The following is a 27,320-nucleotide window of genomic DNA, read 5'->3' as shown; positions in this document are numbered from 1 at the left end:
TCCCACAATGGTTATGAACATAGTAATAATAATGATGCACACACATAATATATCTCCACAGTTTACACACTGCAAGATGATTTCTTATTCATGAGAAATGGAAAAAAAAGCAACTGAATCAGAAGCAAAGAATCTGGACAAGAAGATCTGTTAGATTAAATGCAGAAATCAATTTTGTAATCACATAATTAAGATATCAACATTGACCTTAAGGAAATTAATATTCTTAGAGATTTCTACAAAAGTCTTCAGTCAGATAACGCCAATCCTTCTGGCTCCAACATAGATGAATTATTAAATAATGTTAATCTTCCTAAATTAAATGAGACAGAAAACAGAAAAAGTCTCAAGTTAAACTGACTTAACTTTAGTTCATTTACAGCAACATTTCACATCAACATTGACACACCTGTCAATGTTTTACGATGATAGGAGCTGATTTAATGTGGTTTTTAAAATGTTAAAATCTGTGTTCAGAACAACTGGAGGTGTTTTAGTATTTAGCAATTTAGCAAATTTCATTTAACATTTAACAAAATATTCTGAGGTCTTTCCAAATTACAGCACATTCAAATATAAAAAACAGTCAATGCTTTAGGATTTGAAGTGAATCATTGCATTCAAAATCAAATCAATAAGTAAAGCTTCACCGTAACTGACTGCAGAGTTAAAGCTTTAGAAACTAATTATGGTCCTATTCATGGTCTACATCTGTAGAGAAAAACACTGTATGACCTGAACAGGAGAATAAAGTCACATCTTGAGGGTCCCATGATGAGACAAAACTTTCTTACTTTCTTGTTCTCTCTTTATTTTGCATCATATATTTGCATGTTTGTATGGTCAAGTTGGATTGGATTGTATCTTTGATTTACTTTGGTGACCTGGTGGAGGAGAACTTTACTGGATCTGCAGTAGAAAACCTAATTAACGCTAAAACTTCTTCCATAGTGGGTCATGGGGGAGTTGGTGCCTATCTCCAGCAGTTTACGGGCGGGAGGCGGGGTTCACCCTGGACAGGTCGCCAGTCCATCGCAGGGCAACACAGGCACACACAGGACAAACAACCATGCACACACTCATTCACGTCTAAGGGCAATTTAGAGAAACCAACTGACCTACCAGTCATGTTTTTGGACTGTGGGCGGAAGCTGGCGTACTCGACAAAAACAAAGGTTCAAATTAAATAATTTTTTCAATCTGAAGCTGTGACTCTGCTCCTGTGGATCATCTACTGTGTTTGATTAGCAGCTGGAACCACAGTGACTTTGATAAAACAGGAAACAGGCACAACTTCGTGGATCTTCACATGAACTTAGTTGAAGTTCAGTGGGCGGGGCCACTTCAACTCAACCAATCACAGAGTTTTCTGCTTCCACAGCAGCTCTGTCTCTGATCTTTACTGCTTCATGTCTCTGTTGTCTTTGTCATCAGTCCAAAGACTCAACAATCAGTGGTTTAACAGTGTGTGAGGTCCTCTAGTGGATGATGTGGAGTATTGCAGGTTCTTGTACAGAGTTCTGGTGTTTCCTGTCACTGTGGGCCTCACAGCACAGTAGTACACAGCAGAATCTGTCACTGCAGCAGAGATGATCTGCAGGTCCATCTGGATGTTTTCATCTCTCACTTTAAAGGAAAAACCAGGAACTGGATCCTGGAGTTTGCTTCCTTTTCCAGTGTGAGAGATCAGGAACTCTGGAGGTTTTCCAGGATATTGTCGATACCAGAAGAAGTAATCATTCACAACTGCTTGTCTGGATAAATTGTAGGACAGAGTAACAGAGCTGCCTTCTAAACCCAAAACGTCCTTCTTATGTGGAGTCAGTTGATCACAGCTGACACCTAAAAAAAAAAAAAAACCTGTTACTATATTAGCTGCAAAAGTTTTCACACCTCTTTACCAGTTTAAAGCATCTAGATTCAATCTGACCTGTTAGAAGTGAGGCAATGAGCAGAGAAAGTCCATAATAGTCCATGTTGAGCAGAGTTGATGTTTATGTGTTGAACTGTGTTGAATGAGGAAGTTTGAGTTTCTTCTAGAGTTCAGTAACATCTCAGCTCCTCCCTGAACCTCTCAACTCCTCTTCCTCCTGGTTAACAGGTTCTCAGCTTCTTCTGACCCAGAATCATCTTCAAAAACAAAACCAACGCTGCTGATGTTCCTTCAAGTTTCCTCTCAGTGACACTGACAATCTGAGCTGTATTTAAACTGAATCTGCTTGTTTTTAAAGAAATATCTGCTAATAATCTGAATTTAGTTGAATTAAATTGCTTGTTTCTTGTGTTGTGGAAAAAAATGAAATGATCCAATTATGCTAAGAATTATTCTGTGATGTTTATTAAAGGTTTTGAAAGATGAGAACAAAAACAGTCCAACCAGAATGACAGAGTTTGTCCTCAGTCATACAGTCAAAGCATTTATAATGAAGATGGGAGGAAATTAAATAAATTATTCAGGAGACCCAGTGAGATCAAGCTACTGGAACGTCAGGTTATAATGGGAACGGACCCTTTTTACAGTTTCAGTCTAGCAGACAACCTCCAGGCTGGGAACAGAGAGGATCTACACGATGAAACAGAACATAACCCCTGAACTTAAAACAGTCATAATGAGATTTTATCATGATCTACCTCTGTTAGGTTTTCAGTTTGAGCTCCTTGTCTGTTTTCATTATTTCTGTCACTATTGTTTCAGTTCATTCAGATTTATTAGAATCATCATTCATTCTTGTGTTTAGATTATGTTCTGGGATTCCTGAGTTAGATGTTTTAGTTTGTATTTCCTTGTAGATCTGGTCCTCCCTGTTGATGTTTCTTAAGTTAGATCCACTGTTTACTTATTTCTGTTCACTTAGATGGTTTGGTTATTCCCCTGGATTCCCTGATCATCTGAGTTATTTAGCCTTCCTCCTTCAGCTGTCATGCATTATCTCCCATCAGCTGCTCCCAGTTCCTTCTGATTACCTTCCTGGTTCACTGGTCCATTCTCCTCCCTATCCTAGTATTTATACCCTCTGGTTTTCATTGTTCTCTGCTGGATCCAACAGTTTACTCCCCTGTAGCATGTCTCCATGTTCCTGCCTGTAATCCTGCCTGTATTCCATTTTGTAAATTCTCAGTTGAAGTGATAATTTAAACTTTTCAACTCACCCTGCAGCTCCAGGCCTCCTGCTTGCTCTTGGGTCCTTTACTCAGTAAACTATGATAGATTTAAGAAGGAAACAGTTACTTTCCATCACATGTTTAATACATCAATGGCTCTTCGAAGATGATCTGTTGAGTTTTTCATGATAAATTTAAATCATTTGATGGTTTTGTTTCCTGCTGGATTGTTGAATTGCTTCTCCTCTGCTGGTTGGACTTCAGCCTCCTGTTTCCAGGGTAACACTGGAGCTGTCCTGCCTCCTTTAAAGATGCAAACAGATCAGTCATGATTTATTGAAAGACTTTTGTTCCACAATATTTTAGTTTTAGGTTTTTTCCTTGTTACAGTTGGATTGGGAATAATTCCCTAACAGTTGAGTTTTTCCTCTTAGGACACTTGACTAAGTGTCCTAAGACAGGTCCTAACCTGTTTTTTGTTACTTCTGTCTTTTCTTGAGTTAAAGTAATTCATAAATGAAGCACCGCCTGTGAGCTTAATCGGGCAGTCAACTCAACCTGTCCTGGTGCTTCACATGGGATCTCTCCTACATTCTGCGGACTATATCAGTAATAATCTAATGATTGGTGGGGTTTCTTTAAGATGCAGCTGCCAGCTTCTGTTTGGTTCTCTGCAGACATACTACAGACACTTGCTGTGCTTCCATTACAAATTTGTGCGAAACTTTGTCGATATTCTGCCAATGTCGAAAAAACACAATTTCGCAATTGCAGTGTTTCCATTAAATATGAAATACAATTAAAATCACACATAAATAGGTTTGTTCACGGGATAACTCATTCAAAAACATGGCGGCAACAGATGTAAACACTTGTAAATTTAAAAAACACTCCGTCTCCATGCCGCGGCATCATCCTCCTACTACTTTCTGTCGTCTTCTTCATCTTTTTCGCCAGTAGTAACATTTCGTTGTTGATTACGTGAATCGTGTGATGCGAAAAAAGGTGTTTCCATTGCAGTTTTGGGAAATACACCAATTTTGATATGGCTAAGAACCACCTCATCCTAGCGGCAAAACCTTTTATTGAAAAATGGGAGGTTTTTTGAAATTGCCGTGTTTCCATTTTGTTTTTGTAATTACAATTTCGTAATTTGATGGTCAATGGAAATGCAGCTACTGACTCCCTTCATCCTGTATGCATGTAGTATTATGAAGTAAATGTTTTACCGTGTTTGTTATTGCTAATAAATCTAAGTATATAGCAAAATATTACCAAGGGAACAAGTCAATGTTTTTTTCATACTTTTAGATGCGTTTATAATATACTAACATAAAAATGTATCTTTGCTTTTCGTTTGAATTGATACTTCATGCAGTTCCTTGTTTCTATTCTTTAAGTCTGGATTTGTTCAGTTTATTTTCCTGTGCTCATTACTGTTAGATGTTGACTGGTTTTTGTATCACTGATCATCTCTTTCATATTTATTAATTTCCTAGTCTCAGTCACAGCCACCATACAATTAGTCCATTCTGCTCACCTGTCTCACCTGATTCTCCCTCGTTGCCTTGCTCTTGTTCAGTCTGCTTCATAAGCTTTCCATTAGTCATTGTTCCTCTGTTTCAGGCCTGTTTTTCATGCCTGTTTCTCTCTATGATCCATGTCTTGTTCTCCTCATGTCATGCAGTTAGTTTTGCTTTTTGAAAGTTGGCTTTCTGTTTTTATTAAATGTCTCAAATCAACGTCCTGCTGCCTGTCTGCATTTGGGTCTGACTCCAAGGACTTCATTTCAACATTTGCTTTAAACATTATAACATTCAAACATTCTTGCAGTATACAGCGGTTGGTCTTGTTGCAAGAATTCGTTCGTTCGTTCGTCGTCTTCCGCTTATCCAGGACCGGGTCGCGGGGGCAGCAGACTCAGCAGAGACGCCCAGACGTCCCTCTCCCCAGACACCTCCTCCAGCTCCTCCAGGGGGAGCCCAAGGCGTTCCCAGGCCAGCCGAGAGACATAGTCCCTCCAGCGTGTCCTGGGCCGTCCCCTGGGCCTCCTCCCGGTGGGACGTGCCTGGAACACCTCCCGAGGAAGGCATCCAGGAGGCATCTGGTATAGATGCCCGAGCCACCTCAACTGGCTCCTCTCAATGTGGAGGAGCAGCGGCTCTACTCCGAGCTCCTCCCGGATGGCCGAGCTCCTCACCCTATCTCTAAGGGAGTGCCCGGCCACCCTACGGAGGAAGCTCATTTCAGCCGCTTGTATCCGTGATCTCGTTCTTTCGGTCATGACCCAAAGTTCATGGCCATAGGTGAGGGTAGGAACGTAGACCGACCAGTAAATTGAGAGCTTTGCTTTTCGGCTCAGCTCTCTCTTCACCACAATGGACCGGCACAGTGCCCCCATTACTGTGGCAGCTGCACCGATCCGTCTGTCGATCTCCCGCTCCATTCTTCCCTCACTCGTGAACAAAACCCCGAGATACTTAAACTCCTCCACTTGAGGCAGGAACTCCCCTCCAACCTGAAGAGGACAAGCCACCCTTTTCCGGTCGAGTACCATGGCCTCGGACTTGGAGGAGCTGATCCTCATCCCAGCCGCTTCACACTCGGCTGCGAACCGCCACAGCGCATGCTGTAGGTCTTGGCTAGAGGGGGCCAGCAGGACCACGTCATCCGCAAAAAGAAGAGACGAAATCCACTGGTCCCCAAACCAGACCCCCTCCGGCCCTTGGCTGCATCTAGAAATCCTGTCCATAAAAGTTATGAACAGGACCGGCGTCAAAGGGCAGCCCTGCCGGAGTCCAACATGCACTGGGAACAGGTCCGACTTAGTGCCGGCAATGCGGACCAAACTCCTGCTCCGCTCGTACAGGGACCGGATGGCCCCTAATAAAGGGCCCCCGATTCCATATTCCTGGAGCACCCCCCACAGGGCATCACGAGGGACACAGTCGAATGCTTTCTCCAGGTCCACAAAACACATGTGAACCGGTTGGGCAAACTCCCATGAACCCTCGAGCACCCTGTAGAGGGTATAGAGCTGGTCCAGTGTTCCACGGCTGGGACGAAAACCACACTGTTCCTCCTGAAGCCGAGGTTCGACTATCGGTCGGACTCTCCTCTCCAATACCCTGGCGTAGGCCTTACCAGGGAGGCTGAGGAGTGTGATCCCCCTGTAGTTGGAACACACCCTCCGGTCCCCCTTCTTATAAAGGGGGACCACCACCCCAGTCTGCCAGTCCAGAGGCACTGTCCCCGACCGCCACGCAATGTTGAAGAGGCGTGTCAACCATGACAGCCCTACAACATCCAGACACTTGAGGTACTCAGGGCGGATCTCATCCACCCCCGAAGCCTTGCCACCGCGGAGCTTTTTAACCACCTCGGTGACTTCAGCCTGGGTGATGAAAGAATCCAACCCCGAGTCCCCAGCCTCTGTTTCCACCACGGAATGCGTGATGGCAGGATTGAGGAGATCCTCGAAGTACTCCTTCCACCGCCCGATAATGTCCTCAGTCGAGGTCAGCAGTCTCCCGCCCCCACTATAAACAGTGTTGGCAAAGCACTGCTTCCCCCTCCTGAGGCGCCGGACGGTTTGCCAGAATCGCTTCGAGGCCAACCGGTAGTCCTTCTCCATGGCCTCACCGAACTCTTCCCAGGCCCGAGTTTTTGCCTCTGCCACAGCCCGGGCCGCAGCACGCTTGGCCTCACGGTACCCGTCAGCCGCCTCAGGAGTCCCACAAGCCAACCACAGCCGATAGGACTCCTTCTTCAACTTAACAGCATCCCTTACTGCCGGTGTCCACCACCGGGTTCTGGGATTGCCGCCACGACAGGCACCGCAGACCTTACGGCCGCAGGTATGGGCAGCAGCATCGACAATAGATGCAGAGAACATGGTCCACTCGGACTCTATGTCTCCAACATCCCCCGGGATCTGGTCGAAGCTCTCCCGGAGGTGGGAGTTGAATACATCCCTGGCCGAGGGCTCCGCCAGGCGTTCCCAGCAGACCCTCACTATGCGCTTGGGCCTGCCGAGTCTGTCCGGCTTTCTCCTCCTCCAGCGGATCCAACTCACCACCAGGTGATGATCAGTGGACAGCTCAGCCCCTCTCTTCACCCGAGTGTCCAAAACATGCGGCCGAAGGTCTGATGATACGACAACAAAGTCGATCATCGACCTCCTGCCTAGGGTGTCCTGGTGCCAAGTGCACTGATGGACACCCTTATGTTTGAACATGGTGTTCGTTATGGACAATCCGTGACTAGCACAGAAGTCCAATAACAAAACACCACTCGGATTCAGATCGGGGAGGCCATTCCTCCCGATCACACCTCTCCAGGTGTCACTGTCGTTCCCCACGTGGGCGTTGAAGTCCCCCAGCAGAATAATGGAGTCCCCGGGAGGGGCACTATCCAGCACCCCCGACAGGGACGCCAAGAAGGCAGGGTACTCTGCACTACCACTCGGCCCGTAGGCTGAAATGATAGTCAGAGACCTCTCCCCAACCCGAAGGCGCAGGGATACAACCCTCTCATCCACTGGGGTAAACCCCAACACGAGACGGCTGAGCTGGGGGGCAACAAGCAAACCCACACCAGCCCGCCGCCTCTCCCCGTGGGCCACTCCAGAGTAGAAGAGAGTCCAACCCCTCTCAAGGAGATGGGTTCCAGAGCCCACGCTGTGCGTGGAGGCGAGCCCGACTATTTCTAGTCGATATCTCTCGACCTCCCGCACAAGCTCAGGCTCCTTCCCCCCCAGCGAGGTGACATTCCACGTCCCTAGAGCCAGCCTAAGCATCCGGGGATCGGGCCGCTGAGGTCTCCACCTTCGTCCGCCACCCAATCCTCTTTGCACCGGTCCCTCACGGTTCCCCCTGCAGGTGGTGGGCCCACTGGGGGATGGCCTCGCGTCTCTCGTTCGGGCTTGGCCCGGCCGGGTCCCGCGAGGAGCAACCCGGCCACCAGGCGCTCTCCGACGAGTCCCGACCCCAGGCCTGGCTCCAGGGTGGGACCCCGGCTCCGCCGTACCGGGCGACGTCACGTGCCTCGATATTGTGTTCTTCATGAGGGGTTCTTGAACCATTCTTTGTCTGACCCATCACCTAGAACCTGTTTGCCATGGGAGACCCTACCAGGGGCATTTAGGCCCCAGACAACATAGCCTCTAGGATCATTTGAGCACTCAAACCCCTCCACCACGTTAAGGTGACGGTTCAAGGAGGGGTGCAAGAATTCAAACATGTCAAAATGACAAGAATTCAAACATGTCAAAATGACACATATTTTGTACCTAACTTTTTACGAAGCTAGTTCATCAGAATAGATCTAACTTGCTTTTATTTTTTTTTCTCATGATGTTCTATTTAAACGTCAAGATGATGCCGACGATTGTCGCCTCGGAGCTTCGCTCTCTCTTTGTTTTTGTATTTTGTGTTTTTATGTTTTTCGAGCCACAGTCCTGTGGTCTCATTCAGTAGAGAGGAACTTCTCAACATCAGAGAGTCCTCTCTTGGGTTTTTTTCATCATCTTTCATCGATCCGAGGTTCACTGAGCTTCTGGCGAGTGAAGCTGCGGCTCTATACAGGATCCTGCGCCGAAAGCGTCGAAGGGGAAAGCGTGCTGGCACGCTGGTAAAGCTCCGCCAAAGAGGACTTCGTACACCACTGCCTTCAATCCACCTGGCAAATGTCTGCTCTCTAAACAACAAGATGGACAAGCCGCTTCTTCTCACCGGTAAAAACTCAGACCTCCGTGGATCAGCGGCTCTCTGCTTCACCGAGACATGGCTGAGTGGAAACATCCCGGACCGAGCACTGCTGATGCCGGACTTCCAGCTGCTCAGAGCGGATCGCAGCGTGGAGCTATTGGGGAAGAAGCGAGGAGGCTGAATCTGCTTTTATATAAATGAAGGTTGATGCAGAGACGTAAAAGTGCTGGAAAAACATGTAGTTCTGATCTGGAGTCATTTTCCATAATCTGTAAACCGTTTTATTCACTGAGAGAGTTTTCCTCGTTTATAATAATTGGCTCATATTTTCCACCTCATGGCTGAACTTCTGCTGCTGAAAAACATCTTGCTGAGCTGATTACAGACCTGGAGAAAAAATACACGAACTCTTTCATCATAATACTGGGAGATTTTAACAGAGCAAACCTCTCCAATGAACTCCCCAAATACAAACAGCATATTAAATGTCCCACCAGAGACCAAAACACACTGGACCATTGTTACACAGCTTTAAAGGACTCATATCATGCTGTTACCAGGGCTGCTCTTGGTTTTTCAGATCATTATCTAATCCACCTCATCCCAACCTACAGACAGAGACTAAGAGCTTCCAAACCCAAGGTTCACACTGTTAAGAAGTGGACTGAGGAATCAAAGCAGATGCTACAGGCCTGCTTTGAATGCACAGACTGGACTGTTTTTGAAACTTCAGCCACTGACTTAAACCAACTAACTGATGTGGTGACATCATACATCAGTTTCTGTGAGGAGATGTGTGTGCAGACCAAGACCTTCTGCACCTTTGGGAACAACAAGCCATGGTTTACTCCACACCTCAAGAATCTGCGCAGAGAAAAGGAAGAAGCTCACAGTAGTGGAGATTGGGCGCGGTACAGGCAGGCCAGGAACAAACTAACAAAGGAGATCAAAGCAGCCAAGAGAAGCTACAGTGAGAAGCTGAAGAACATCCTTTCTACTGGTGACACTTCAGCTGTATGGACTGGTCTGAGAAACCTGACTGTCTATAGGAGCCCCCCCACCCATCCTGAACAGAGTCGTCTCCTGGCCAACCGTCTGAATGGCTTCTACTGCAGACATGACAAGAAGCCATTCACACCTCAAATCATCTCCTCTACATCCCATTCAGGAACAAGTTCTTCCCGTAAAACAACCAACCCCCTACCTTCAGATCCTCTGCCTGCACTAAAGATCTCCGAGGAAGATGTAAACAGACTCTTTCAGCGCATGAAAACAAAGAAAGCTGGAGGACCTGATAACGTCTCCCCATCATGTCTGAAAACCTGAACACATCAACTCGCTCTGATCTTCACAAGGATCTTCAACAAGTCACTGGAGAAATGTGAGGTCCCCTCCTGCCTCAAACGATCCACCATCATCCCGGTTCCCCAGAAACCCACCATCGTAGGATTAAATGACTACAGGCCTGTAGCCCTGACGTCTGTGGTCATGAAATCCTTTGAGCGGCTGGTGTTGAAGCACCTGAAAGACATCACAGGCCCCCTGATGGACCTCCTGCAGTTTGCTTACCGAGCAAACAGGTCGGCAGATGATGCTGTTAACTTAGGTCTACACTTCATCCTGCAACACCTCGACCATCCAGGGACGTACGCCAGGATCCAGTTTGTAGACTTCAGCTCGGCCTTCAACACCATCATACCAGACATCCTCCACCAGAAGCTCACCCAGCTCAACGTCCCAACCTCCACCAGTCAGTGGATCAACAGCTTCCTGACGGACCGACAGCAACAGGTGAGACTGGGGAGCATCTTCTCCCGATCCAGATCAATAAGTACTGGTGCCCCCCAGGGGTGTGTTCTATCTCCACTCCTCTTCTCTCTGTACACAAATGACTGCACCTCATCGGACTCGTCCGTGAAACTCCTTAAGTTTCCAGACGACACCACTGTCATTGGACTGATCCAGGACGGTGATGAGTCTGCATACAGACAGCAGGTGGATCGGCTGGAATACTGGTGTTGTCAGAACTACCTGGAACTCAACCCACTCAAGACTGTGGAAATGGTGGTGGACTTTCGGAGAACACCACCCCCATACACCCCCCTCAACATCCTCAACAACACTGTATCGGCCGTGGACCACTTCAGGTTCTTAGGAACCACCATCTCTGAGGACCTGAGATGGTCTTCACACATAGACACTGTTCAAAAGAAGGTCCAGCAGAGACTGTACTTCCTGAGGCAACTCAAGAAGTTCAACCTTCCACAGGAGCTGCTGGTCATCTTCTCCACTGCCATCATTCAGTCTGTCCTGTCTTCATCCATCTCAGTGTGGTTTGGATCATCCACAAAACAGGACAGGTCCAGACTGCAACAAATAATCAGGACTGCAGAGAGAATAATCAGAGCTGACCTTCCCTCCATCCAGGACTTATACAGGTCTAGGGTCAAGAAAAGAGCTGCTAAAATCTCTGCAGACCCCACACACCCTGCACATAAACTGTTTAGAGTTTTACCTTCAGGTGGCGCTACAGAGCACTGTTCACTAAAACCAGCCGCCATAGAGACAGTTTCTTCCTCCAGGCTGTTTCTCTGTTGAACATTTAATAGAGTACAAAACAACAGCATACAGATGTATAAATGCACCTTTTTATTATATATGTGTATATTGTAAATTGTAAATATGTATATTCTGTAATGCAAAAATAAAACCAAAGAGCAAAGTGTACCGGAGTTAAATTCCTTGTTTTTATGTACGAACTTAGCAATAAAGCTGATTCTGATTCGTCCTGCTTTTGTTTGAAAGGAATCAAACAAAAAGCATGAAACAAAAAAAATTAGTTTTTTTGTGATTTTTAAATATTTTAAATTAAAATACATTTGCACCAAAACCGAACCTGAAGGAACTTTAAAACTTCAAACTCAATCAAACAAGCCTCTGTTTGTTCTGAGAGGTTCTTGTTGCTTTGCTCTTCAGAAAGTTTTTGCTTTCCAACCCGACATTTAGTTCCTTGATCTCTAGCTCAGAGCCGTAACATTGGTTTCATCATGTTCCTCTGGGTTCTCTTCACATTATTCCTCAGTCCTGCTGAGATATTGTCCCTGTTCCTAGGATTTTTCTGGATATTTTTGATGCCACAAGAGAACAAATCACCTCTGGTAGCATTTTGTGAGAACATTTCAAACCAGATATTTGCTTGCACTGTTTAAAAAGACACATTGGCTGATATTTAAAAACTAAATGAAAATCTCCTATTTTGGGTCAGTTAGGATTACCAACATTTTTTTATCTATGAAATATCAGAATATGAAGATCAACATTTTATTATTTTCATACAATTCATAAGTTCACAAACATTGTGACGCCTATATGTTTAAACAACTTGTGAAAGTCCAGATGATGACATAATTTTGGAAGTTTGTGTCGGTTTACCCTTGGGTACAAAATCCTCATGAAGGGGTCTCGTTCATCTGTTCAAATAATTAAATGCAGATTAAAACACCACAGGAACATCTAGGAATCATGAGCGTTTAGGAAGGAGAAAGGTTCTGTGTTCTGGTACAAATTGTGTGAATTAAATCCAGAAGAAAAGCAAAAAAGCTTTAAAGATTCTGCCTGCCGCTGGTAAAATAATCACTACCCACAGTGAAATGAGACCTGTACCGATATGGGCTGAAAGGCCACGGAGAGAGGAAGAAGCCATTTCTCTGAAAGGAACATAAAACATCAAGTTACAGTTTTCAAATACACAATGTGGTAAATTAGGAGATTTAGTCAAAACTAAAGTGTTTAGTCATAATAACCGTTTTTCATTTGAAGGAAAAAGTGGTGGCTTGCAAGTCTGAAAATACCATGGCAACTCTAAAGTATGGGGGTGGAAGCATCATGTTTGTGGCAGTTTGGCTGCAGGAAAAACAAATGCACCTCACACAACATGTAGCATCAGTAGGAAATAACATGTGGACATCAGCCAGGAAATGAAAGCTGGGTTTTCCAAATGCAGAATGACCCCAAGCAAGTACAGAGCAGGCAGCCTGCAAATCTGACTCCGATACATTGGTTCTGTTTGGAGAAACGGGCCAAAATTACAGTAGGTTCATAGATGGATACCAAACTGTTTTCAGTAAAGTTGGAATCCAGTTGGAAATGCAAGTCCACTAAATATAGATGAAATGTATGTAAACTTCTGACTTTGGTGAAAGATAATAAAATGCATGAAATCTTTTTTGCTCCTTATTCAATGATTTAGCAGACAGAACTGAGACTTGAGTTTATCTCCAACTTATTCACTAGTTGAGACCAGAGGATGTCCTAACTCCCATCATCCTATAGGTTCTAATGGGTTCTCCCACTTTGAACTGTTGTACAGACACCAAGTGAAGGTGGTGCTTTGTCATGAAGTATATTAAGGTTTGGTTTCTACAGCTCCACCTCATGTTGCTACAACTGGATTTTTGAGGCCCTCTAGTGGATGTTGTGGAGTATTGCAGGTTCTTGTACAGAGTTCTGGTGTTTCCTGTCACTGTGGGCTCCAGAGCACAGTAGTACACAGCAGAATCTGTCACTGCAGCAGAGGAGATCAGCAGATTTACTCGTTTCAGAGTTTTGTCGATCTGAGCTGAGAAATCAGAGCGAGTTGGATGAATCGTTCCTCCCTCAACGATGTAGAGCAGGAACTCTGGTCTGGATCTCTGGTACTGTCGGTACCACTGGATACTGTAGATAGAACCAGTATATTCACAGTTCAAACTGGTGCTTCTTCCCTCTGAAACCACTAGTTCCCTCTGTTCCTGTTTGATGGTGTTCATGGAGCCCATGGCTGTAAAAGGAGTCATTCATGTCAGTTAGTCTGCAGGAGATTCAAACATCAAGAGACTCAACAGATGTTCTTCACTCTGTGGTCCACATGTGATCACACTGAGATCCATTGAGACAATCAGAGCAAAGCTTTTCTCTGTGTTCTGACACTCACCTATGTAGTGAGAGAAAAGCAGAAAGAGGTAAAGTAACATGTTTCCAGGTGTTCAAGTCAGACAGAAGATCAACAAAGTTGTTCCACTGCAGCAGAATGAAAACTAAGAAGCTTCTCTGCTGCTCAGACCTTCTCCTCAACATCAAGCTGTAAACCATCTCATTGGCTGAGCTCAGCAGTGGTGGGAGGAGCCAGAGAAAACAGGTTATTGTTTTCTTTGCTCCTAAAGTTGGATTCAGTCAGAGAGATGATTTCTGTTCCATCGTGAGAAGAATGTGTGTTTATATCTTCTGCTGGATCATAAAAAGGGTGAAAGAGGAAACTTTTTGGATCATCATCTTCTGTATTGTTTAAAAGTATATCTTCTGTACATATCTGCCCTCAAACATACACACACATCCTGACATCAGTGTTTAGAGATTAATGTATTTCTATGCATCAGTGCAGCAGAAACTGTATCTTCATAGTTTTAACTCTGTAGAGAATCTTGGTTTTAACATTATTAATGAGATGAAAACAGAGTTTTCAGTCAGAAATATAACAGTCTGTCATGGTGGTTCTGATACCATCAATGAAAAGAAGATCAGCTGTTGGAACATCACTAAAAAACACCTCAGTCCTATCAGCAGATAATATATTTTAATAGATTATTTATGGTGTTAACCCCCCACTGGTTGCAGCTGTTGATTTCAGTGACATCTCCTCTAGTTTAATGTTGTTTAGTTTTTAATGTATTTTTATTGTGACTTGTTGTAAAATTAATTTCCTATTTGGGACATGAATAAAGATCAGAATCTGAAGAAAATGCTTAGTAGCAGACTTTGATCTGTTGCCATGGTAACTGGGACATCACACAGAAAAACAAGATCAGACCAACATATAAATGTACTCATTGCCAGTACTACGTCACAGAGGCTGTCATATAGTATCTTCTACATGTCTGCTAGAAACATTAAATGCATGTAATAAACTACAGAAGCTGATGTTCATCACAGCAGCAGGGATTCTTCTTAATCCTGACAGGGTGGTGGCTGAGGAGGGTGAAGTGTATCTTCATCAAGAGGAAGGAAAAATCTGGCCATGTTGGCTGCACCAACTGAAACACCATGTGGTGTTGAGAACTGATTCATTACTGAACGCTTAGTAGCTCTAAGCAGATATTTGGTCACTAATGGGACCCTGAATGGATCCAGGACAGGAGAGTCCTAATCATAAAGGACTCTTAGAGAAGAACATCACCCTCCACTGGCCAATCACCTTCCTCTGTTCAACATGGAACCTTCTACAGTTTATCTCAGCAACCAAGAAGAGAAAGAACCTCAGAACAAGAACACGATGATGTTTGGTTTGGTGTAATATAAGAAACCTATAGAGGTGGAAGACTGTATGAGGCCCTCTAGTGGCTGTTGTGGAGCATTGTCTTGTCTTTACTCTGCAGGTTCTTGTTCAGAGTTCTGGTGTTTCCTGTCACTGTGGGCTGCAGAGCACAGTAGTACACAGCAGAGTCAGACAGATGGAGATCCTGGATCTTCAGATGAAATGATTTCTTGTTACTGTTGAGGTCGGCGTCAAATCTGCTAATGTTGAAATCTGGAGATTTATATTTGGATGATGACAGCTGTTTCAACATGTACTTTGGAGAACTGTTTCCTTCTTGTTTGTACCAGAACAAAGTTCTAGTCCCATTGGTGATCTCAAAAGTACATCCCAGAGTCAGTGATTCTCCTTCAGCAGCAACAACATCTCCTTCTGGCTGCTTCACTGTGTCTCCTTTACACTCTGGAGAAGAACAGAACATGCAGAGGAAGAGATGAATCAATGAAGATGATTGATTAAAGGAGAACAATCAGCAGCTTTAAAGACTTCTATTACATGTAGAATAGATGTCATTTTCACTGATCATTGTCACTTTGAACCATATCAGGTGTTTCTACAAGGTAACAAATGGCAGCAGAAATGATCTGCTCTGATCTTCTGTAGAAGGAACATTAAAAGCTCTTCATGTAGAGCTCAGTAATGTGTTCAAGTGTTTGAAGAGGAAACATGTTGAGCTTTCTATCTTACCAAAGAAAAGAGCAGCAAGAATAATCCACAGCCAATGTTCCATCTGTCCAACAAGGTTTAAATCAGCAGGAGAAACTAGCTGATGTTCAACATTCAGTCTGACAATTGTTCTCTTCACAGCACCACTTATTATTGACACAATGCTGGAGCACAGAGCACAGGTAGAGCACCGCCTACTGGATCATGTCGCCCTCTAGTGGAGTTACACTGTCAGTGGGTCAGATGTGCAGGAGGAACTGGTTCTCCTGGAGATTGTTGATAGCAGAAGAAATGATCAGCAGCAGCTGTAGTGTTGGAGTATCTGTAGGATGGAGGACCAGAGCTGCCTTCTAAACTGGACTCTTCATCCTTGACTGCAGTGAGATGTTCACAGCCGACTCCTAAAGGAAGAGAGAAATGTTGCTGAAGACCAGATTAAACTGGCCTCATTTATTCAAGGGATTTCCTGCAATCAGATCCTTTAAAGGTATTTGTTCTTCCAGCTCTAGGCTCCTTTTTCATGTGATTGGAAATTACAGTTCAAACTGCAGGTTTAGACATTTTTCATTTCTGTCTTTAGGTTGAATCTTTTAAAGCTCTTGTTGGGATGAAACAAGGACTGAACTACAGAACAAAATACAGAACAAAAGACACTGGTAAAAACTCTGAATCCCAGAATGCACCATTTTAATCCATTCTCATGCACAGCTGCCAGAAAGGAGAAACTTCGTAGTTGGAATGCCAGTGATTTCATAGAGGTTTAAAACACACCAAAACATGCAAAATACAAGGGAGCAAAGTAAGGCTGCTATCCAAGGAACTTTCTTGGATATCATTTTATACTTTATTCTAGGCTAACATCTCTCCCAAACACCAAGCTTCTAACTATGATTGGCTCTTCTTAGCGACTGAAGCACGTGTCCAGGTAGTCCGGAGGGAGATAAAAGGATCTGGACATCATTGGCCAGCAAGTTATCCAGCTAGGTTTCTGCAGTGAGGCACTTGCTTGGGCGAGTAGCAGAGGTCACCAGAGAGTCAGTTCTTGTCTCTGCTATGCTTTTATAGCTCTATAAGATCTAGGAGGTCCCTCATCCAATGAGTTTATTTCAAACCAGGTTTGAAAGGCTATGACTGCTGGATGTGGAGTCACACACAGTCCTTTGTTTGTTCACATGATTGATTCCCAACATTACTGAGAGTTAATCTGCACCAAACTAAGAACCATAGAGATGTTAGCTTTATGGTTGAAACTAAACCAAATTCTTTGGGCTCTTCAGGGGACATTATTCCTAGAAGAAGCTTTCTTCTTGACCCCAAAAAATACACAGAAGGGCTCAGACTGTTGGAAGGAAGAGAAGAAAACCTTTTACCAGCATTTTACTGATTTTAAATTTGAACTATTAAAAATAAAACTAAACTCCAGAGTTTTTAAACATGAAGCTTTGATTCCTGATCTCACCTCCAGCTCCTGATTAAAGGGGTCAGCACCAGTTTCAGGTGCTGTAGTTAGAGTTTGTCTCTGTCAGAACACAAATAACTGGTTCTTAACTGGTAGTAAGCTATAGCACCAGTTAACCTCTGGAACTGGTTTATTATTGAAATATTCATAAAGATGATTTATGTTTACATTGTTTTCAGTTTTTGTCTATTTATTGCTTGAAACTGTCATGATTCTGGTACATCTGCTCTACCCTGTCTCTCTGGCTGCAATCAGCAGATTAGATGCACCTGGTGGCTGCTGCAGTGTACTGCAATCTGTGGAAAGCCAAGCACCTGTTTCTTCCTTGATATATACTGACTCTGACAAGCAGACGGTGCCAGATTTTTGAAAGCCATTGTGTGAGTAGATATCCAGCGTTCCTTCCTGTCTGATCATTGTTCTTGACCTTGCCTTGCCTCTTGGATTGATGACTCTGCCTGCCCCTTGCCTGACGCCTCTTGTTCCGATCGTTGACCCTGTTTCTGTCCTTGGATTATTCAGCCTGGAGTCACTTCTTACCTGTGCTGTGGAGATCACCACCTGCCGCCCACTGAGGTTTCCCCTCTAGTTCCTCTAGTGGATGATGTGGAGTACTGCAGGTTCTTGTACAGAGTTCTGGTGTTTCCTGTCACTGTGGGCTTCACAGCACAGTAGTACACAGCAGAATCTGTCACTGCAGCAGAGATGATCTGCAGGTCCATCTGGATGTTTTCATCTCTCACTTTAAAGGAGAAACCAGGAACTGGATCCTGAAGTTTGGTTCCTGTTCCAGTGTGAGAGATCAGGAACTCTGGAGGTTTTCCAGGATATTGTCGATACCAGAAGAAATAATCAGTGCCATCTGCTTTTTTGGAGTATCTGTAGGACAGAGTAACAGAGCTGCCTTCTGACCTGAACTCTTCATCTTTGACTGCAGTGAGTCCTTCACAGCTGACTCCTAAAGGAATATGAATATTTAATTTTTTTAAAGATTCACATTTAATAAATGTTTTACTTTAAATAATATCGTCAAGATTCAATCTGACCTGTTAGAAGTGAAGCAATGAGCAGAGAAAGTCCATAATAGTCCATGTTGAGCAGAGTTGATGTTTATGTGTTGAACTGTGTTGAATGAGGAAGTTTGAGTCTCTTCTAGAGTTCAGTAACATCTCAGCTCCTCCCTGAACATCTCAGCTCCTCTTCCTCCTGGTGAGCAGGCTCTCAGCTTCTTCTGGTTGAAGAACAGATCATCTGGAGGATTTCATTGACTCTAGAAGGTGTTCAGCCTCCTTTGATTCACCTTTTTACTGCTTTTCTAGATGAAATCATGATGAAAATAATATGGTTTACTGCCCATAGAGTTAACCCTCCTATAATATTTGAGGTCAATTTGACCCCATTCAATGTTTATCGTCTCTAAATAAATATCTGACGTCATTTCTTTGGCTTCATATTTACTGACGTTTCCTAATTCAATGGGGACATAGGGGTAAACATAAAATGAACAGACTCTAACCTTGAAAACTGGATCAGAGTTTATCTGTTCTTTCTTTCTAGATGAAACGACTAAAGGAGCTACATCCATTAACATTTACTTTTCCTTCCCATAGAAAGTACTCCTGGATCAGTGCTTCTTTGTTCTCTTTGTGTCTCTGCTCTGTTCTCTCAAACCTCCAGTCGGTCGTGGCAGATGGCCGCTCACACTGAGCCTGGTTCTGGTTCTGCTGGAGGTTTCTTCCTGTTAAAAGGGAGTTTTTCCTCTCCACTGTCGCTACATACATGCTCAGTATGAGGGATTGCTGCAAAGTCAACACCAGTGACTGTCCACTGTCTCTACATGCTCATCCAGGAGGAGTGAATGCTGCAAGTCACTGACTGGATGCAATCTGCTGGGTTTCCTTAGATAGAAAAACTTTTTATCCAATTTGAATAAATAACTGAATCTGACTGAACTGTTCAATTGTTAGGATTAATTGGAATGTATGAACCTGACTGTTGTGAAGAACCTTGAGACGACGTGTGTTGTGAATTGGCGCTATATAAATAAACTGAATTGAATTGAATTGAAATGAACTGTTGTAGAGGCACCAAGTGAAGGTGCTGCTGCCTCACAGAGTGGATTAAAGTTTGGTTCCAGCAGCTGCACCTCATGATCCTGCAGCCTGATTCATGAGGCCCTCTAGTGGATGATGTGGAGTACTGCAGGTTCTTGTACAGAGTTCTGGTGTTTCCTGTCACTGTGGGCCTCACAGCACAGTAGTACACAGCAGAATCTGTCAATGCAGCAGAGGAGATCAGCAGATGAAACTTCTTTGTTGGTTTTTCATGTTTCAAAGACAACCTTCCTGTTGTGTCTGAATTTCCTGAGGTGACCAGCTGTGGAGATGAACTGGACATCTGTTGGTACCAGAACAGCATCTGTGTGGTTCCTGAATAGTTGCAGGACAGAGTCACAGTGTCTCCTTCCAAACCCAGAAGAACATCTTTAAATGATGTCAGTAAATCCTCAGAGGATCCTGAAAACAACAAAGATGGACATCAGCAGAACATCTGGATTTGAGTTCTGTGTCTTTAATCTCAGTTTATTCTTCTAGAAGTGAACACATTGAAAGCTCTAAATGTTTTCATGTCTACGTCTCCTTTTCCACCTGCCTGCATGTTCAGATGACTTACCTGGTTGAAAGGAGATGATCATCATCATCCAGAAGAAAAGCAGGAACATTATTTTCACTCGTACTAACTGAAGAACAGAGAGAACACAGCAGCTCTTCAGCTCCAACACAAAACCTCTTAGAGTAGAGCTCCTCCTCTAGCTGAGCTCTGGTTCTATACAGTCTGATGACGGGCCGTCCCAGTAGAACCAGTCCAAACTTAGAGTGTCTGATGATAAAAGAAGGTCAGAATTACAGTCCAGGATCTGCAGGGAACTCTGCAGCTGTTGGATCAACAATCAGAAAGACTTTTCTCACATTTGTCCTCCAAGGGATTCATGAATAAGAACGTTAGGGTCCAGTAAGAACATTTAGAGTCCAGCTACAGTTTGTCACTAAACAGACACACAAAGAACGACCTTATGAATATTGATATGAATATTATGATCCCAACAGATGAGTTAGAGATCAAGAAATGATTCAACATGTACATTTTCTCTGTGGTTGTCTTCAAGTATACCAGGTTCAGCTGTTGTTACTGTCTGAAAGACAATCAGATGTTGGCTTGTTCTGATATGTGACGACGTCAAAGAGACAAAAGGAAGATATATAAGTGGAACATTTAAGGAATTACTCCAGAATTAAAAACTGATGTAAATCAATCAGGGGAATCTAGAACTCACAGTCTTGAAAATCTGAGTTCAAGTTTCACAAAGTCCTGATTTTACTGATCACATGAAACCAGATTTTGAAGATGAGCTCAGATGTTTCCTCAGAGCTTCAGTTTGTAGGTCCACATGAGAATTTAAATATCTAAGACCTTGGCCTATATTTATCAAACTTCTCAGAAATACTCTTAAGAATGCTGTTATTAATGAACTTTAGTGTAAAAAAACTCTTGTCTCAAACAGGACTTTAAAGTTAGTAAACAAGCTTCCGAGGTGCTGCAGCGTATTCTTGGGGAGGACAGTGTTGTGATCTCTGGAGTGGAGGGGACCCAGGATTCTGGATTAATGAAGATAGAAAATGTAGCTCAAATGCAAGGTTTTCCTTTTTAATTTACCTATTTTAATGTAAACACTATAACAATAATTACCATTTTGAGATCATTTTATCCTTCCTGGAAGATTTGTCTTCTTAGTGCCCTCCCATGCCCCCTAGTGGCAACTTCTAATCGGTTTGAGACCTCTGGAGCTGTCTTGAATAACAGAGATTAAGAATGAATCTTAACCTAAAGAGTTTTGATAACTTGCGTTTACACTTAAGGCAGAAAAAAGGAGTACATTTCTGGAAATCTGTGAGCAAAACATCTCTAAGCTCTGGGCATCTAAAAAGAAGATGGTCCATTTATTTTTTAAGTTTTGAGTTTTAACTTCAAAATATGAAGTTTTCTGACTCATTTTAAAAATGACTTTCTGACAAAAAAGTATTAAATATCCAGACTCAAGTGAGAAAACCTTTTATGAGCAATTTTTAATCCTGTATACCAGGTTGAAAAGAACATACATCACAACATACATGTGAGCTCTGAGCTTCATCCAGATGTAATCGTTCAGTATCATAAAACAGCAGGACAAGGATTTTTGATCTTAGACACTAGCAGTGTCTAAGTGGTATGTCACTGATAATGCACCCCTCTGCTCCTTTACCTCCCCTCTTGTTGCCACCCCACACACAAACACACTATAGGCACCACCGCACACCCCCTCGAGAACTCACTTGAGCGCAGTTGTTTTCATTTGAATGGTGTTATCATCTGATGACAGGGAGCTACAGATAGAGAGGCAGAAAAGAAATCTCTCGGGGGCAAAAAACAGAAAACAGAGGAGGGAGAAGGATAAGTATGTAGGGATGAAAAAAAGCTTTTCAAAGTGGATGAAAGACACCAGGTAAGCTCAGTCAGTGTATCAACAGGAGGCTTGTAAATATTCAGGTTACAGGTTGCCAACTTGATAATGCTGCCCTCTAGTGTATATGACTGAGCTAAACAGAGTGGAAAAAGGCTTCCAGCTGTTTGTGTTGGAAAAAGAAAGTCCAGATTAAAAAAAGTAACAAATGAAACATCAATACAATGGAACATTAAAAGTATGTACGCAAGGTATTTCCAAGTATTTCACTGCTATTTTACAGAAGTACACACTTTCAATTGTGTCTCCTTCTTCCAACGTATGAGTCACTCTTCTGACTTTTCTCAAAGTTTGCCACTTGTTTTAGTCTTCAGCACTCAGCTGATTCAGATCATATCAAACAGGTTCCAGTTTGTTAATGTTAATGATAAGTCTTAGTTAGCTTTGGAGTACCACAGGGTTAGTGCTTGGACCTTTTTTTTTCAATATACATATGTCTAATTAAGGACAGCAAAAGTGGCGGGTCCAGTAAGGCCAGAGCCTGACATATTTTTGAGCATTTTATGAGAGACAACAACACATCTGTTGGGAATTGGAGCTATGAAAATAAAATGAATCAAATTGAAATGTCAGGAAGAAATTGCTTTGCTTTGATATACTTCAGGGTTTTAGCACCTTGTTCACCGTTGGATAAATGTGGGAAACCTGATTAAAAAGACAGGTTAACTTTCAGGTATCACTTTATTTGTCTCTATCAGAGAGTTAGATATATTTCCTCTACTTGTCCCTGTGAGTGAGGTAGATCAGCTGTAACTCTGCTCCTGTGGATCCTCCTCAGTGTTTGATTAGCAGCTGTAACCACAGAGACTCTGATAAAACAGGAATTAGAAGAATCCATCTGATATGAAGATGTGCTTTGAATACCACTTCCCTCCTCTTTGAAGAGTAGTCAGATATCTGTGTTCAGGTTTTTGTACAGCCTCTTCTACACTTTGTATCACTGTGTTTCTAGAGCACAGTAGTAGAGAGCTGAGTCTGCCAGGGTTAACTCTCTGATGGTCAGCTCAGTGGATCCAGATGTTGCTGCTGAGACACATCCACCATCAGGAAGATACTCAGCTGAGCCTCATTTTCCTCGTTTCCAGAGTAGAAACTGAGGTGCTTGAAGGTCATCATGATGTTTGTACCAGTGACGGTCAGCAAAGGTTGCAGTTGTCTCATAGTTACATCTGAGTAAGAGAGGTTGTCCTCCGAAAATGATTCTGTTTCATTTTCATGTGTCTGAAAACAGTCATTCTGAATCCTAACAAACCATAGAAGTAGAACAGTGTGTGAGGCCCTCTACTGGATGTTGTGGAGTATTGCAGGTTCTTGTACAGAGTTCTGGTGTTTCCTGTCACTGTGGGCTCCAGAGCACAGTAGTACACAGCAGAATCTGTCACTGCAGCAGAAGAGATCAGCAGATTTACTCGTTTCAGAGTTTTGTCGATCTGAGCTGAGAAATCAGAGCGAGTTGGATGAATCGATCCTCCCTCAACGATGTAGAGCAGGAACTCTGGTCTGGATCTTTGGTACTGTCGGTACCACTGGATATTGCGGATAGAACCAGTATATTCACAGTTCAAACTGGTGCTTCTTCCCTCTGAAACCACTAGTTCCCTCTGTTCCTGTTTGATGGTGTTCATGGAGCCCATGGCTGTAAAAGGAGTCATTCATGTCAGTTAGTCTGCAGGAGATTCAAACATCAAGAGACTCAACAGATGTTCTTCACTCTGTGGTCCACATGTGATCACACTGAGATCCATTGAGACAATCAGAGCAAAGCTTTTCTCTGTTGTTGTGGAATTTTCGAATTTTCTTATCAAAGTGGGTAGAAGTTGACTCATAACAAGAGAAAATCCGGACTTTGTCTTATAAGTTTTATTCAAAGGCATTCAGCGTTTGAAGACCCTGACACTGAGGTTAGTCAGTGAAACAGAGCCCCGATCAACATTTACACACAGTATTTATACCAGAACATGACAGTGTTATCTCAACTGCAAAGAGTTTTAGAAATATGGCCCCTAGACCCTCCCCGGGTCAGAGTTAACAAAGTTATTTATGAGGCCACCCATCTACCTTCCCTTGAAATATACACTTCAGGAAGTGTTAACCATAAAACTCTCCAGCATTTGAATTTAGAGTCCATCTGCTCTAAATAACAGAACACTAATAAAACACAGAGGTCAGAGGTGAGAGGTAGATGGAAGGTCACCTGTGGGTGATAAAAGACAGAATCAAATGAGAGAGGTGAAGGGAATATCAGAGCACTTTGAAATAATTTTCCATTACACTCCTTTCTTCTGATTACAAGATAATCACATAACTAAAAGAAAATTCTACAAAACCATCACCCAAGGAAAAATGACCTCCACCAACCGGTTATCTGGAAAGAAAGAAGCTAGATCATAAGTAGTATCAATAGGAACTGGTACCAAAAATGGTTGATCATTAATAACACGTGGAATCAAACAACAAACATAGCAACTATCATTTCTTATCTTCCTCACGGTTTGATGCATCAGTTGCCACCAGACATTATCAGCATGATCATAGTAGTCAGAAAAGTGATGGATCTCTCTTCGAATCCGCTGATGAGTATTATTAACACAATTCCTCAAATTAGCCTTACATTGTCTTTGCTGTACCTTTCCCCAAATGAACACAAGAGTTATAAAAATACTTGAAATACCAATCATTAGCATCAGAACAGACCATCTTCCATTTAACTGCATCGTGACCTTGAAGTGGAATGTCTTTTCTTCTGGTACTGAAAGCAAACAGTTTTTTTCTCAAAGAAAACAAATTATAAACAACTTTAAAAAAAACTAAAATCCTGCTGTCTCTCCTGAATGGCTTCAAGCTGCCCTGTTACCAGTCTGGTACAGGTGGGCGGTTGTAGGAAGCTCCTCTAGAAATATATTTAGAAACAGGAACTCTAACCTGCTGGAAGTTAGGCTTCCATAGTCCAACTTATGATTTCTAACTTTCAGGCAATGCGATGGCCTTAAGTAGATTCTGAAATAACGTTGCACTGCCCAAGGGATTATTGTGTCCTTGTAAGAACAGTGTTCTTCAACCACCTGTTCAATCACTCGCCAGTGATCAGCTTACAGTTCTTTGTCTTGTGGTGGTCCGCTGTCCTCACACCTTTCAGGCCGTGGATGATCCAGTTAGAAGATGACTTGTGTCCTGGAAGCCAGATGAAGCTGGAGGAGCTGGAGCTTTCCTGCAGCTTTCCTGCAGCTTTCCTGGGTGTCTAGTAGGATCTGATATGGGCCATTCCAGCGCCTGGACTTCCTGTGTTTTCTCCTAGATTCTCTGACCAGAATCCAGTCGCCAGGAATAAAGGACTGAAGGGTGGAAGTGGCTGTTTCTGGTAATGCAGCCTTCACCGTCTGTGAAACTTGAGAAAACATAGTGGACAGGTTTTGACAGTAAAACAACATCCTATCTTCACACAAAGATGTGGAAGAAAATGATCTTGGCAATATTCCCATGTCCAAAATAGGAGACCTGCCACACAGCACTTCATAAGGACTGAGATTTACCTGTGTCCTTTGTCTCAATCTCATATAAGTCAGAATAATAGGTAGAGTCTTCACAACACTTGGCTAATTTTTAATTTCAAAGTCCCATTCTCAAACCGAAGTGCTTAACTACATGAACTTCATCAAAACATCCAACAAAATCAAAAGAATTGATCTTCTGACTTCACCTGATATACTAGCAGTGACCATCAGCTAAATATTCTGAATATCAAAAATGTGACATGATGTTTGAGGAAGGTCTGATTACAGGTCAATATTTCATAGTTTCAGAAAACCCAAAAATAATTTCAAAAATGGTCTAATCTGTGGAGATGTAAAATTTCACAAAAGAATCAACACCATAATTTCAGAGAGGTTTTCATAATGTGGTCTTAGGGAGCTATGCACCATTTATATAAACAAAGTACAACGTCTCTCTCACATTGTCACTAAGTCCTCACTGGAGGTATGAGCTACCCTTTTTCCCATGAGTGCTAAAACTTTTGGAACCCCATGTTACTTTATTCTGACATTCCCCTCTTCTGGCGCAGGGTCCAATCCATGCGACAATTCAGCAAAAAGTTTGTACAAAAATGTTTTAATAACCAAGATCACATAACCTAGAACCAAAGAAATGAATTCTGACATAACTATGTGTCACTATGAATTTAACGAAAGCAACATAAAGAAAATCCAGATGTTTTTAACTGCAATTCAGTTCCATTAACAACTAAACACAAACTTTAATTATTCAGTTCATCAATGTCTCCCTTAGAAATTAGTCACATATCATCCTGATTTGTCTTGTATGAAGATAAGTATTAGATTAATGGACATCTAATGAAATTCAGATGCATAAACCCTACAAATTGAATCTCATAAATAATTCCCACCAAGTATGAAATCATAACTCTGATTCTTTATCAAAAATATATTCCTTACTTTTGGCATATCTTGAATTGTCAGCTAGCTTAATGGCACCAGGGAAACTTTCAATCTAATAAATCACCAATGATTCTGTATGCAAAACTAATTATTCAAACTAGTTTAAACTATTTCATGAACCTTTTAGTAATAAAACACATAAATCTAAAAGTCATCCTACATCCTTAATTATTATACATAAAAACATGTTATTAAGGCAACAATCACTACAAGCATTTTGATTCTATTGTCTCTTAAACAGTGTTAAAACTCAGGAAGGGAGGTGCTGAGCGTTACCATGACAACAAAGGCATGAACCAACCTGGTAGGTGGGCGGAGTCAGGCAGAACTAACCTTTGATTGACAGCCTATGGGCGGGACCACAGTTTCTTCATCCCATCCCACATTAGTGTAACTTAAACTACAAAACTGTTAACATGAACCTACCTCAGAAACAAGCTGCTTCTTAACTCTCCTGAAAACTCAAAGTTTTAATCAATCTGGGATTTAGAAACATTATTCTAAACATGGATTATTGTTTCATGCAACAAATAAACAAACATTCATTCCAACAAAACAAAAACAAAACATCAGAGACAGACAAATGGCCAAATTTGAAGCTTCAAGAATTCAAAGAAATTTTTAACAATCTCTTTTCAGAATATGTTTTCTCAACCATATCTTTTAATGCTATAATTGATCAATGTTGTTATGATAATCGTCAGGATCCTTTTTTTTTAAAATGAGTGCACATAGTCCAAAAAATCTCAAAGTATTTAGAAGCACAGCAACAGTTTTCTCTTAAATTAATCCAAATTTACTGATGCTGAAACCTTTTGCTAATTCTTTGTACTATAACTCTATAATAATAATAACTACAATCCTGAGAGTTATTGTTATAATTCTCTTTTTGTTTGGCTCAATTTAATCGCAGCTGTATTGCAGAATTTCAGGTTAAATGCAAAGAAGTATTTTTAATTTAATTCAATTCAAATTCAAAGATACTTTATTGATCCCCGAGGGGAAATTAGAAAAGTCAGCGTTG

General features: G+C 42.5%; 5 gene segments (V, D, J or C); all 5 read right to left on the bottom strand.

Annotated features, from left to right (window-relative positions):
• Positions 1-791: 791 nt before the first annotated feature.
• Positions 792-2,139, bottom strand: LOC124869336. The segment is given in 2 exon segments: positions 792-1,842; positions 1,931-2,139. Coding segments are annotated over 2 exon segments (438 nt in total).
• Positions 2,140-13,099: 10,960 nt separating this feature from the next.
• On the bottom strand, positions 13,100-13,924 carry LOC124870160. The segment is given in 2 exon segments: positions 13,100-13,629; positions 13,783-13,924. Coding segments are annotated over 2 exon segments (570 nt in total).
• Positions 13,925-14,552: 628 nt separating this feature from the next.
• On the bottom strand, positions 14,553-16,297 carry LOC124869340. The segment is given in 2 exon segments: positions 14,553-15,561; positions 15,847-16,297. Coding segments are annotated over 2 exon segments (426 nt in total).
• On the bottom strand, positions 16,214-18,673 carry LOC124870159. The segment is given in 3 exon segments: positions 16,214-16,226; positions 17,846-18,242; positions 18,331-18,673. Coding segments are annotated over 3 exon segments (456 nt in total).
• A 663-nt stretch (positions 18,674-19,336) lies between these two features.
• On the bottom strand, positions 19,337-20,088 carry LOC124870158 (the record flags this gene model as incomplete). The annotated part of the segment is given in 2 exon segments: positions 19,337-19,800; positions 19,958-20,088. Coding segments are annotated over 2 exon segments (513 nt in total), but the record flags the coding sequence as incomplete, so codon positions are not given.
• Between the last annotated feature and the right edge of the window lie 7,232 nt (positions 20,089-27,320).

The sequence above is a fragment of the Girardinichthys multiradiatus genome, chromosome 6 (assembly GCF_021462225.1).
Source record: "Girardinichthys multiradiatus isolate DD_20200921_A chromosome 6, DD_fGirMul_XY1, whole genome shotgun sequence".
Lineage (NCBI taxonomy): Eukaryota > Metazoa > Chordata > Actinopteri > Cyprinodontiformes > Goodeidae > Girardinichthys > Girardinichthys multiradiatus.
Note: the sequence above shows the minus strand (reverse complement) of the source record. Positions and strands in the feature narration are given on the sequence as shown.